General features: G+C 34.4%; 1 protein-coding gene across 2 annotated transcripts in view; it reads right to left on the reverse strand.

Annotated features, from left to right (window-relative positions):
* AP1AR (adaptor related protein complex 1 associated regulatory protein) overlaps positions 1 to 14,399 on the reverse strand; it is a 43,993-nt gene that overhangs the window by 10,252 nt on the left and 19,342 nt on the right. For both annotated transcript variants that reach the window (XM_044224233.1, XM_044224232.1), the window contains exons 2-4: positions 6,615 to 6,663; positions 5,054 to 5,080; positions 1,806 to 1,831 (exon numbers count right to left, since the gene is read on the reverse strand). In XM_044224233.1, the coding sequence (XP_044080168.1) occupies positions 1,806 to 1,831; positions 5,054 to 5,080; positions 6,615 to 6,663 (102 nt within the window). The remainder of the gene's footprint in view (positions 1 to 1,805; positions 1,832 to 5,053; positions 5,081 to 6,614; positions 6,664 to 14,399) is intronic.

Genomic DNA, 14,399 nt, shown 5'->3' on the forward strand with positions numbered 1-14,399 from the left:
ACCAACACTATCAGTTAGATATAGAGATAATACACATGAGGGAAATGAGATGAAGAAAGATTATGTCCAAGAAAGTCACATAATATGTGACAAACCTCGGATCTGAAACCAAGTAGTCTAGCTCCTTGCTCTTAAATACTATGCTTATCTTACCTTCTCTGTCCTTACCTCCCACTCTCTCATTACTTCATGGCAGTCTAGCTTTGCTTTCCTCCCCAGTAACTCTAGCAAAGGTGGCTTCTATGTTGCCAAATACAGTAGACACTTTTTTTTTTTAAAAGATTATTTATTTATTTATTTGACAGAGAGTCGAAGCAGGCAAAGAGGTAGGCAGAGAGAGGGGGAAGCAGGCTCCCTACTAGCAGAGAGCCTGATACGGGGCTTGATCCCAGGACCCTGAGGTCACGACCTAAGGCAAAAGCAGAGGCCTAATCCACTGAGCCACCCAGGCACCCTCCAGTAGACACCTTTAAGTCCTCATCTTCTTACTTCAGTTTGATGCAACAGTGATGGCCATTCTCTCCATTCCTTCTGTTGGCCAGTCATCTCTATGACTTCCCTGGGTTTTCTATACTCTCGTACTTCTTTTTGCTTACTTAGTCTTGGTTGTCTTCAGAATCCTCTTATAGTATTTGCTTATTCAATTCTCAGACTGCTACTCTCCCTCCATGCTCCAGGCACCTCACTTCCTCCTGTTCTCAATCTCAGGTAGGTTAACTTGATAATTATGGTTTTAACCACCAGTATAAGCTAATGTCCCCTACTTCTGTTCCTCTAGCCCTTTCTGCCTATGTTTTTTTTTTTTTTTTTTAGGTATAACAAATAAAACTTTAAGCATTCAGTTCATTAAGTTTTGACAATTGCATACACTTGTGTAACTGCCACACAAAGCAAGATACAAACATACACATCCCTCCACAAAGTTCTTTTGTGCCTCTTTTCATTCAACCCACTTTGTTGTTGCAATTTCTTCTGTCTGAAATGCTCTCCTCCACTGGTTAGTTCTCATGAGCTAACACTTCCAGGATCAACCTAAGTGTCATCTCCTTAAAAAAGTCTACATGGACACACCTCTTCTCACACATTTTGGGCAAATGTTCTCTCTTTTAGGTTTTCCTTGCATATTTTATAACTGCTATTTAATCTCTTTTTCCATCTTATGGTGAAATTAGTCATTTACACGAACTACCTCCCAGACCAGGATATTCTTTCTTCTAATGTAGAGAAGCACGTTTGACTTTTTAATTCCAGTGCCTAGCGCAGTGCCACATAATTGCCTAATAAATGTATGCTAAACTAAAAAAGGTAAAGAATATGCATTCAAAATATGAAACAGTGTATGAAAATATTCTCTTGATATGAAGAACTCTCCAGTTAAAGACAGATGGTACTTTTTCAAGTAGCTCATATAATTTCAAAAGAATCTAAAAAGGTTGCTTAAATAAATTAGAATATACAGGTTCTAGTTAACCTATTAGTAAAACAAGTTTTAGAATGTCATGAGGAAGGAAAAGGGGGTTAATATTTTAAAAATTCAAGGAAATGTATTTATTTTTATTAGTTTTTCTTTAACTAAAAAATACATGACTTAGGTTCAATAGGAAAGCACTAGGTACTTATGTACATTAAATTCCTTAATGTTCAAAATAATACTTTGAGATATTATTTGCCTCAAACTTATAGAAGGAGAAAACTAAAGTCCTGAATTGTAAACTATTCAATGCCTCAAAGCAAGCAAATAACAGCGTCGATTCTTAGCTTCTCATGGTTCACACAGACATTGTTTAAAAAATAAAAAGCCTTACCTATGACTGCTTCCTGGGCTTTCCCCCTGTGCAAAAATTAAACAAAGAAATTTCACTTGCTGAATGTTACGTAAGGCAAGTCAACAAAATTTTTACTTAATCAAAATATTTCCTGTTTATTTTTATCACAGTAAATAAATTCTATTATTAAAACTATCTTTAAAAGCTTTAAAATTTTACTATTTCTTAAGAGCAAATTTCATATCCAGCTAAATTATATAACAATTAATTGGGGGGCGCCTGGGTGGCTCAGTGGGTTAAAGCTTCTGCCTTCGGCTCAGGTCACGATCTCAGGGTCCTAGGATCGAGCCCCGCATTGGGCTTTCTACTCAGCAGGGAGCCTGCTTCCTCCTGTCTCTCTACCTGCCTCTCTGCCTACTTGAGATCTCTCTCTCTCTCTCTAATAAATAAATAAAATCTTTAAAGAAAAAAAAATTAGGAAATGTCCAATAATTAAATTTTTTTAAAGATTTATTTATTTATTTATTTGACAAAGAGAGAGAGAATAAGACAGAAAGAGAGAGAGAGCGAGTGCACAAGTAGGCAGAGCAGCAGGCAGAGGGAGAAGCAGGCTCTCCACTGAGCAGGGAGCTTGATGCAGGGCTCGAGCCCAGAACCCTGGGATCATGACCTGAGCTGAAGGCAGCCACTTAACCGACTGAGTTACTGAAGCACCTCTCTTAATTTTTTCTAACTAATATATATTCTGTACCAAATGAACTTCTGGGGTCAGGATAGTATTAGACAAGATATCGTCTATGACTTCATCACCTACAGTTACCCTCATTATTTATAAATTCCATATTTGCAAATTGACCTATGTAACATCAAAATTAATAATCCCCATGCTTTTGTGATCAGCAAATGCATATTCCCAGTGGAGGTAGAACATGGTGATGCTCTGCCTTCTCGTTTCAGTTCTCATACTGTCCTCTTTACAGACTATTAAGGACCATATTTTTTGTATGTTTGTGCTTCTTTGTTGGTGATTCCACTATTTAAAATGACCCCCCTGTGTGGTGTTGAAGTGCTATCTTATGTTCCTTGTCCCAAGGAGGCTGAAGCAAGCCTTAGGGAGAAAATGAGTGTGTTAGACAGACTTCAGGTATGACTTATAGTGCTGCTGGCCTTGAGTTCAAAGTTAATGAATCAATAATATATATTAAAATAAGTTGTCTAACAGACACATGAAACAAGGTTATTTACTGATTGGTTTATGAAAATATGACTAAAAGCTTACAGGAATCTCTCTATTTCCCCTGAGAGTAATGTTCCAGTTGGTATTCACTAATTCAGCACTTATGGCAACTTTATAGGACATAACTACCATAAATAATGGGAATCAATTGTTTTTCTTTTTTTTTTTTTTTAACATGGTTATGAAAATTACCTATAGTTTTTTTTTTTCCTCCAAAGTAAATCATAACTACTTCCAAGACTGATTTGGATTTATGTATCTTTCTTACACACTTAAGCTATTTATATGTGATAGTTAAAATATATGGCCAAGTAACAGCAGGAATAAAACTCCAAATGATAAGGAATAGCACTATAAAACAAGACGATGTTCAATTAAAGCAAACTCAAAATATGACACGAAAGAGGAAAAGACTGGTTAGTAAAAATGAAAGCAAACAAAAAACTCAACCAAACAAAAAACACCTTAGGAAAATACATGGAACTATAATCTTTTATTTGTTTGTTTGTTTGTTTTGTTAAAGATTTTATTTATTTGACAGACACAGACCACAAGTAGGCAGAGAGGCAGGCAGAGAGAGAGGAGAAAGCAGGCTCCCCATTGAGCAGAGAGCCAGGACCCTGGGATCATGACCTGAGCCGAAGGCAGAGACTTTAACCCACTGAGCCACCCAGGAGCCCCATGGAACCATATTCTTTTAAAAAGCAGTGTGATGCTGGGATGAACCGTAATAAAGACTGAAGAAGCTCTTACATTTAGCACTTCTGAAGTTTAGAAACTTTAAAAATACTACATTAAGTGTTTGCTTATACTAGTTCTAAAAAATATATGGAATTAAAGTAACCTTTGAAATGGGAAAAAAACTAGGTTCTAGGAAACATTAAAATATTTGGCAGAAATTTTACTGGGAAACAAAAGGCCAAGTTTTCCAGTGTGTTCTACCAGATGATAATAAACATGTATTATGGTTTTTAAAAAGAATTTACACCCAAATTAATTTGGGAAATGCTAAGTGAAATAGGTTTAGATAATTTTCTTAACAGTTTCTTTAATAGTTCTTCTTAGAAGCTTTAATATGCTAATTTACATTCTGAGACAAGTATTCTTCCATACACACCATACACACTGTGGGAAACATTGGGCTAAAGAATAATTTAAATTTGTGTGATACGTTTTCCTCTTTCATTAGGAAATAAAAGTGATAAAAAGTCAGAGCTTGCAGTGTTCTTCCAGTAGAACTCATTTTGGAGTTGTATAGAGCAGGCCCAATGGGGACTAAGTAACCTGTACAAATTCATACAATTAGTTCAGTTAAGTTGAAACTTAGCTCATAGACTAAAACTCTTCTAACTACAACCAGGGCATCAGAAATACACACTACATTTCATAATTCTAAACCATACTTTCTCCCTATTTTCATATATCTGTACTTGAAATGCATTTTATATTTCAGTTTAGATGAGATGAAATAACATCAACAAAAAGAATCAACAAAAAGAATAACTGTTAAAAAATATAATGACTAAAGTCAGAAAGTGATTGTAGAATGGACATGTATAAATTCTGCCCTGAGAAATCTATGAAAACTATGGTTAAAAAATGTATCTACCCTGGATTGCTGAGGAATTTTACTTACCTAATGTCAAGAGGTTAGAAATAGCTCTTTTTAAAGTTGCTGGAATTCTACAGCATGCTTTAAAATATATTTTATATATTTATATAATATATATTTTCTATATAAAATATTAAAATCATTTTAAGTATGTCTATATAACACATTACATATATAAAACACATGAAACTAATACATAAAACTATATACATATCATATATATAGCATTATATACATTATATTAAGAAAATTATGAATTATATACTAATATAAATTAGTAAAAGGACATAGTAAGGACTAAAAAGACAAAATAAAAACCAAAAGATAAAAATTCTAAAATAAAGACAGTAAAATAAACATTTCAAAAATAATTGCTAGAATTAATGAGATGACTCATGAGAACAAATATGGGTTTTGTACTACTGTGGAAATACTTACTTCATCACTTTCTACTAGATTCTCAAACTGAAAGAACAAGAAAGTAAGTGTTAGAAGGGATATTTGTATAAGGTACATATCTCAGAAAAAACTGTCACTTTTTTTAACTTTGAAAATAATATACCTTTCTATTTTTACAATATTTGAGTCATGCGTCCCTTTATACATGAGTTCATTTGAAATATCCAATAATCCAGTAAGATAGCCAAGATAAGCATATACTACTATTTATGATTTTATGTGGAAAAAAAGGAGAATTACAGCAATTTTCTTCATCAATCAGAAACTTTTTAAAATTTATAAACTAAAACTTTCACCTGAATTATTTCATATGGGTTTTTTAAACCCACACTACCAGTTTCCATTTGAGCTCTGAACAAATTAAATGTCGTAAGGAGAATTTACTCAAGAAACAGGGACTTCAAAGATACCCAAATAAGAATTTATCTTATAATGTTTATTATTTATTCATCTACGCATTCATTTAACTATTTACTAAATATCTACCAGATCGTAGTCACTACTCCCAAATACAGTGTCTTTCTACATAAAGGAATGTAAACAATTAGATGATGATGTGATAAACAGGAGTATGTCAAATGATTGGATGAAAGTTATTACTACTAAATTATATTACAAATATATGTACATTTTAAATATAAATAATTTGCTAAATAGCCACTGAAAGAAAAGTTTTATTGTTAACATTGTTTTATTACTTAAAGATCAAGAAAACAATGAATTCAAAAGGTTTAGAAAGACAAGAATTTAAAGAGATGGCAAAAATTTTTCAAATCATCTTGAACTTTTTTTATTTGAGATTTAAAAAAAACCTAGTTTCTGATTTATATGCTTCTTTATTTAATATAGAAGGCAGTAAAGTACAGTGTTCAACCTTTGAAGCCAGGCAGATTGGGACTAGAATTAGGTTCTGCCACTTAAGGGGCTGTGTAACAAAGCCTAACTTCTTCATCACCTGTCTAACTAAGCCTCTGATTCTCATCCCTAAAATGGGATGACTGCCACCTGTTCAACGCAACTGTATCAAGAATTATGTTGATGACATTTATAACCTATATGGTGAAGTAGGTAATACATAGCAGGAGCTGACTAGATTCTATTATCATACTTTATATACACAGAATAAGCAACTAAGTGACTCGAATCGTAAAATTGCTTAAAATTAGCTTTCTGCTTTGATCCTGCTACACCTCTCTACTAGGGCAGACCAACCGTCTATCTCTAGAGTCACTGCCTATTGAGTCATTATAACTGCAAGAAGAGTACCTCCTCTCTGAATTGTGTAGAGTGAAAAAGGAAAAAAAAAAAAAAAACCCACCACTTCTTAAGTAGAAACAGCAATTCTATTGGAAGAACAAACCCTTAATCCACAAACTTTTCTCTATTTACCCCTCCTTTCATCACCCCAATTCCTTCCCTCTTAGCTAGCATCAATAATACTGAAATATAAAAAGTCCATACTAAATTTAATGAAAAGAAAAATGTCCCTCCTGTCCTCCTGAAGGTATTTTTATCTAATCAGATTCATGACGCTACTCACCTCTATAGTTAAGTGCTCACCTCTTGAGCATGTTCTAAAATACTTGGATCTGGGAAGAAAAACAGAAAAACTTTACAAAACTATAATTAATCCCAAAACTGAGCCAATACAGTAGCATAAAAACATTTCCATAAAAACATTTTTGAGAGTTTCAAACTAAGTTATGAGTTTAGAAGTATTCAACCAATATTTTTCCACTAATCCTAATATTTACTAAACCTGTAATAATAAATTTGTTGTATTTACTACACAGAACAGAATATAATTAAGTTTTAAAATGTATCTCATTATTTTTACTGCATCAAGGAAAGCATCATGTTAAAATACCAATGTGTTAAATAATATGTAAGAGTATGTTTCCAATTTTCTTAAACATTTGCAAAACAATAAAAATCTGAAAATATATATGCCAATATGCTAAGAGTGGTTATCTCCAGATGCTGGGATCCCATGTTTATATAAAGCTAGGTGCTTTCTATTCTTTCCATGCCCATACAAATTTTAATCATTCTCTTCCATGCCTATTAGCGAAATTTACATGTAATCAAATGAGAACCTTTGTTATAGCTGCTCCAAAGACATGTATGCCCTCTATTAACTATATGTCCTCTATTATAGTAAGAAAGTTGGTTGTAGGGCAGAAGCACCCAAATTTCTTTTGTACTAGAAGTGCCAGGAGACTATAAGACTTTAACTTAAAATGTGGTTCCTGTTATACTGCTTAAATTAAGAGGAAAGGACTTCCATGCTCCCACAGAGATCAAAAGTCACATATGAGGGTTCCTGATGTGTCAGGATCCTTGGACAGGAAGTACCCCCTTAAGAGATCAGAAGAATCCTGGATTAGGACAGTTCAGAATGCTTTGTGAGTATTATGTGTATATGTTTGTATGGAGGGGCATATAGGTTTACTGAAAGAGAATGTTATATTATCATGATTAAATTTTTATTATTATAAAGAACAGAAAGAACAATGAAATCACAGGCCCCATTTTTAGTACAATCTTTGCTAACAAATGCAAAACAGTTTTATTGCCCATTAAGAGATCATTAATAAAAACAAGAGGATTTGGTAATGTCATTTCCCAGATTTAATAATCTATAGAACATTACTAGTATTAAAAAAATACCCTTAATTCTCTAAGCATCTAGTTGTCCCATTAGTCTATTTTCCCTATTTCTGAAACAAAAACAGAAATGAGTTGAGCTTTTGAATAGCACTGTGTTCTAGCATTTGGATTCATGCTTAAAATACTGTATGCTCTCTCCTATAACCACTACTCTCTTTCCTGAATGAAGAAGTTGTCTCTGATTAGTCAATTTTTCCCTCCAGATTTACTGAGTTAGATGTAGCTGGATAATGAAATAAAATTCAGTAACACTAAGTATCTCAGTATAAACCATCAGTGTGACTTTACTGCTGAAGCAAAACCTAAAGCCGAGTGGTACATTGTCCAAACCAAAGGAAGTAACTACTGCACTACACTATATTAGATGGAAAAGCACTATGTTCTATTCCAATTATACACAGATACATGACTAAACTTAGAATTCCAAGGTGTTGGCTGTGGTAAATGTCTCACTTTTCTGCCCCTTTTATTAACATCTAACTATAGTGAGGATGATCATGCTCTTGCATGACTGACTTTCTGATTATCTGACCAAACGAGACCATAGCCAACCCCCAGACCTCATTTGATTGATTCAGGGTTATACAGAAACTAAGCAGACAGACAGTATTTTCCTCAGAGCTCTAGGATGGTGCTAGGAGTTAAGCTTCTGAAAATCTGCAAAGAGAGGACTGAAATCAATCAAATGAATGTTCTGACAGTGCTGAAGTCATCCCTAATAATCAGTTACATCCCCAATCTGCCCATGATCTGGCAGTAGATAAGAAACCTAGTATTCTTATAAGAAATTCTACCTTTTGCCCAAGGTTGTTTGATCTAGATTTCCATCTCACAGCCAAAGTCCCGACTAATAAATAAACATGAGTCTATACAATAGAATGGCAAAAGAGCAAATTAGTAGGAAAAAACCTACTAAAACCAAAACAATGAAAATGGAAGGTAAACAGAAAAGCAAAATACGTGAAAAAAACATTTAAGCTTTCCTTTTTTAGAGAGATTAGATTGTGACCTTATTATTCACAAAGGGCACATATTGGCTACTAGTATCATAAATGCCAAGATTATATTAATAGATTAAAGTAAATACTCAATTTGGCAAACTCAGAGGCAACATTTTTTATTAGAAGAGCTTTATCCTGGGATTTATCTGAAAGGAAGTCGAGAAATATTGTGATACACATTTTAAAAAGTAATTGGAAAGCCAGCTGTTTGAAAGCAGCATTTTAGATTTCACAGAACTCTCCATTACTTAAGCAGTAAATGAAAGAAATTATATGTGTTGCCGAAGCGAGCACTAAATGAAAGAAACTAAAACTAAAATCTTTTCATATCATTGGATCCTTAAAATCCTAATACATTTGGAATAAAACTTTCTCATTGTTTCCTGTAATAAACTGCCCTGATATTTTGTATTTTCTACCTCACAGTTTTATTCTAGAGTAAGGAGTGAGACTCCTGGCAATCCTCCTCTACTTCTGGGTATAGATGAGAATACAAGTGAAAGGTAAGTAGAACAACGGGGGTGGGGGGGTAGGGAGTACTTGTTTATTAAATGTGGCCTCAAGCGTTTACATTTTTATTTCATAAATATTTATTGAATACCTAACTAAGTGCCTGGCACAGCTCTAAAGTGCTGGCAATACGGCTGTCAATAAAACAGGCAAAGAACCTGCCGCCTTGCAGCTAACATTCTTGGGAATGAATAACAATAAGTACATAAATGATCAGGTGGTGAGAAATGCCATGAAAAAATAAATACCTCGGAGTACGCAAAGACAGCAACCAGGAGAGGGAGGTTATTTTACATAGGGTGGTCAGGGCAAGTCTTTCTGTTAAAGAAAAACTGGAACAAAGACTCCCAAGGCGATGACAAAGCCAGCCAGCTAGATAAATGGAAGAAAAGAATTCTGAGCAGAAGAAAGACAAACAAAAGCTCGGAGGCAAAATTGTGCTTGGCATACTCCAAATGAGCGGGGGACCTGAATGGCTGGAATAGAGGAGAAAGAGATAGGGTCTGGGAAACAGCCAGGGTCTTTGGTCCTTTGTTGGCCATGGAGAGGGTTTTGGAGTTTCTTCTCAGTAGCTGAGAATTCACAAAAGATATTTTGGTCTTTGGCATTCACCTTTTTTTTTTTTTTTTTTTTTTTAGCTTTTATTATGAAAATTTTGAAATATACAATAAAGTAGAGAGGAAAGCATCATAAACCTCCTCGTACCCATCACCCTACTTAAAAAATTACCATTTTCCTAGTCTTATTACTACAACTCCCTTCTTTTGTTTTGGTAGAGTATCTTAAAGCAAATCCCAGACATGTATGTTATCTTACCCTTACATCAGTTACTACCTCTATTTGTTAAGAACATTTTTGTCAACCTAACCATATTACCATCTAACAAAATTAAAAATCGTATCTTAACATCACCTAATAGCCAGTCTATATTTCAACCTCCCTTTCTTTTTATAAATGATTTGGTCATATCAGATTTCCAACAAGGTCTACCTACTGCATCTGCTTGTTAGGCCCCGTCTAAGTCTCTTTTAAAGTCTGTAACAGCCCTCCTTACTGTGCCATCACCTTTCTTCATGCCCCAATTTCTTGGAGAAATTGTGTCATTTGTCCTGTAGAATTTCTTACTTCTTAGGTTTGGCTGACTTTTTCCCTCTTGGTGTTGTTTGCCTCCTCTATTCTCTGTATTTCCTATGTACCGGCAATTTGATTTAAATTGAGGGCAGTTTTTTAGGGCAAGAACGCTTCCTATGTGGTACCTGATACAGAACCAAATTATGAGGGATTTTATTTTTGTCTGCCTTACTTTTACTGACTCCAAGAATGATTCGTAGGTTCAGGTATCGTCAGCCTAATTCATCTATTATAAAGCTTCCCATCAACATTTTACCAAATGGTTTCAGCATCCACTACTAATCACTGCTTAGCTCCATTATTTCATGAGAAGGTACAAAATCATGACTTTAAACCTACCATTCTTTAAGAATTTATTAGCTGTATAAGCATTTCACTGGAAGATCCTAAACAGATGATCTAAGTTTTAAGAGGCCAATTAGGAATCTTTTGTAATAGCACAACAGAGAAATGATGGTAGCTTGGATGGATCATCAAGTTGAAGTCCTAAGAAGCAGTTCTGAAGAAAAGACGGACAGAATTTGCTAATGAATTAGTTGTAGGAATATATGTAAAAAGGAAGACTCTCCTAAGTTTTTGTCCCGAACAACCAGAAGAATGAGAAGTTGCCATTTACTGAGATGAAAAAAGCTAGGAAAGGAGAGGCCTGGTGTTTTTAGATGCCTTGAGCTTGACATCCACACATAGTTAGAGTTCTCTAGAACTCTAGATGAGAGTTCGCTATTCAAATTCCAAGCCTAGCACATTAAGATAAACATCAGTCCAAAATGCCCTTGTATTATCTATAATTAACGCTGGGGCTACTTCTCAATTCCTGATCTTTAAGAACACCATTCTTTTCTTCTTGGCTTCAAACCCAGGAAATTCATCTTTGTTTTCTTTTCCTATCTCAAGGAAGGTTTCCTATAAACAAAGATGCAATGCCAGAAATTCTTCCTCTCCCATACATCTGCTTCATGTTATTACTAATGCATACACATGGCTATTATTTTTAAGAATTTTACTTCCAATCCTATGGAGATATAGACGTATAGCTTATTCCTGGGAAAGGAGGAAGAATGAGTTATTTCCCCAAAAGTGAAATACCAAGAAACAAAAATTAAAACTATAAAAGCAATATACCATTAATGCACCTGCTATCTTGACAAGCTAAATTACCTTAAAGAAATAGAATAGCCCTTGGGTTCGGAGACTTTAACAGAAGTAGTTAACATCTAAAAGAAGCATATGTTAAAGTAGAGGAAATGGAAGTACAGGAAACAGAGAAACAGATGTTAGCAGAGTTAATCCAAAGCCTGAATGTAGAGGAGTCCCTGGTCCAAGGAACTGATCAGTCTGGCTCCAGTGGTAGGTTGTGCTCCCGGATAACAGGTTATTTGAACTGCCTAACTTTTTCGAAATCTGTACTCACTAAGAGCTTCCACCCCATTATTCTTCACTCACAGTGAAAGAATGTCCTTATCTGAAGATAAAAGTACTATGCAATTCCTGGACAGTTATATCTCATACTTTTAATTACCAAATATGCCTTCTGGTTTTTTCTGTTTGACCCAATAAAGCTGAGGGCAAGAGCCTGGGACAAGGAGAAATCACCAATGTGATTGTTCAAACAAAATTGCTATGTGTTAATCAAACAACAAAGCTAGCCATAGGAAAAAATCACAGGACTTGTTTTATCCAGGCCTTCCAAGTCCTGTGCAGTAATATTTCATTATAGTACATAGGTCCTAGTTGATAATATTTTCCTCAAAAATGAAGTTTTAGTTGTATATAACTGGCACCATTAAAAAAGAACAGAGGAAAATGAGAGAAAAAAGAAACTGGATCAGTTTAAAACCAGATTCGATATCAACTAATTAAACTACATTTACAACAACCTTTGATCAAAGTTAAATATTAGAAGATAAACAAAATGATTAAAAGTAGTAATCTGGGTGGCTCAGTCAGTTAAGTGGCTGCCTCAGTTCATGATCCCAGTGTCCTGGGATCGAGTACCACATCGGGCTCCCTGCTCAGCGGAGAGCTTGCTTCTGCCTCTCCCCCTGCCTGCTGCTCTGCCTACTTGTACTCTCTCTCTCTCAAATAAATAAAAATAAAATCTTAAAAAAAAAAAAAGTAGCAATGTCTATTCTAAAGGCCTGACTCTTGGTTACTGTTACTTGGTTTAGAGAAACAGCACTTTGCTTTCTTCAATTTGAAAAAAAATGTTTTATTGACTCGAAGCTTCCTGGTATACATAATGTTACAAAAACCAAAGTATAACAAGCTATTACTGTAATGGAGATCAAAGAGCAATTTACATTTATTCAGTACCTACAACAGGCTATTATAAAGTATTATGGACTTAGGGTTTTTTTTTTTTTAATGAACTTAGTTTTTATATGTATTTTTATATACATTTCCTCTCCACAATAATTCTATGAGATATTATAATCTTATGGATCTGAACTGTTCAATATGATAGCCATTAGCCAGGTGTGGCTATTGAGCAGTTAAAATGTGGCTAGTCTGAATTAAGAATTCAGTCTGACTTATTTGTGGAGCATAACAAATAGCATGGAGGACAAGGGGAGATGGAGAGGAGAAGGGAGTTGAGGGAAATTGGAAGGGGAGGTGAACCATGAGAGACTATGGACTCTGAAAAACAATCTGAGGGTTTTGAAGGGGTGGGGGGTGGGAGGTTGGGGGAACCAGGTGGTGGGTATTAGAGAGGGCAAGGATTGCATGGAGCACTGGATGTGGTGCAAAAAACAATGAATACTCTCATGCTGAAAAAATAAATAAATTAAAAAAAAAAAAGAATTCAGTCTGAATATTTCAAATAGATACTGGATTTTTGAAGACTTAGTACCAAACCAAAAAAACCAAACCAAACCAAAATAAAAAATAAAATGATCTAACTCCAATAACTAAGCTCTTTTCAACATATATCCATGATCAAACACAAACATGATTTAGATCTTCCTCAATTCCTCCTCCAAGTTCAACTGATCATATTCTTCAGTTGAAAACACTGATGTGCATGTTCCAATACTGTGTGCAGCTGAGAATCTAAACGTATGCTGATTTTATACATAACACTGCTTACAATATATGCTTTTAGCATTCATAAAGCATTTGTTCTATTATTCATAAAAAGTTCTTCACTAAATATTAGGAGTAAATAAACCTGCTGACATTTAAAATTATAAGAAAATCAGGTCTAATACTTTCATTAACTTCTTCAGAATCTAAAAATAAAGAATAGCCATCCTACTTTTGTAGACCTATTGTTAGCATATAAATGGGTCATGTTGTACAAAGTTCCCTAAACGTCACTAAAAAATTTGAAGTAAATCAGTACAAAACAATTTAAGATTTTTCATTATGCAAATATAACTGCTTAAAAATAAAAATAGGCAGCTAAAAACCATATTATCTGCTTTCATATTTGTAACTCTTGACTAAAGCTATTGAATCTCAAAGAATCTTAATTTGATTCATTTGTAATAACAAAACTCCAAGAGAGAACTCCCAAGCTTATACAGACCAGAGATTTTTGGAGGAGTGAATGTTGGAAGTATCAGAGAAAACAACATGAGAAAATGGCAACAGTAAATCTAGGAATGGCATCCATTCCTACCTTGGGACAAAAATCGATTATTAAGTTATTATTACTGACAGGAAACTGAAGTACACCTCTGAGAGCTGAAATAAGAAAAGGAAAAAAAGTGAGTCCCTGAAATAGACACAATAAACAAAAATACCTCCAATAATACATATTTAGTTCTAACAGCTGTTTTAATAATCTGCCATTCTTATACTTTGGCATGTAACAGTCACCTTCTTAAAAAATGAAGATTCCTGAGCTCCCCATCAGGTTGATTTCCAGAGCCTGGGTAATATATTCTGTTCTACTCATCTATTCATCTAGCCTTGGACCATTCAACAGGGTTTTGGTTATTAGAACATATCTGATAAGGCAAGTTGCTTTCCTCAAAACTTGCAGGCTATTTTTGGTTTCTTTGTTCTTT

This window comes from Neovison vison, chromosome 11, assembly GCF_020171115.1.
Source record: "Neovison vison isolate M4711 chromosome 11, ASM_NN_V1, whole genome shotgun sequence".
Lineage (NCBI taxonomy): Eukaryota > Metazoa > Chordata > Mammalia > Carnivora > Mustelidae > Neogale > Neogale vison.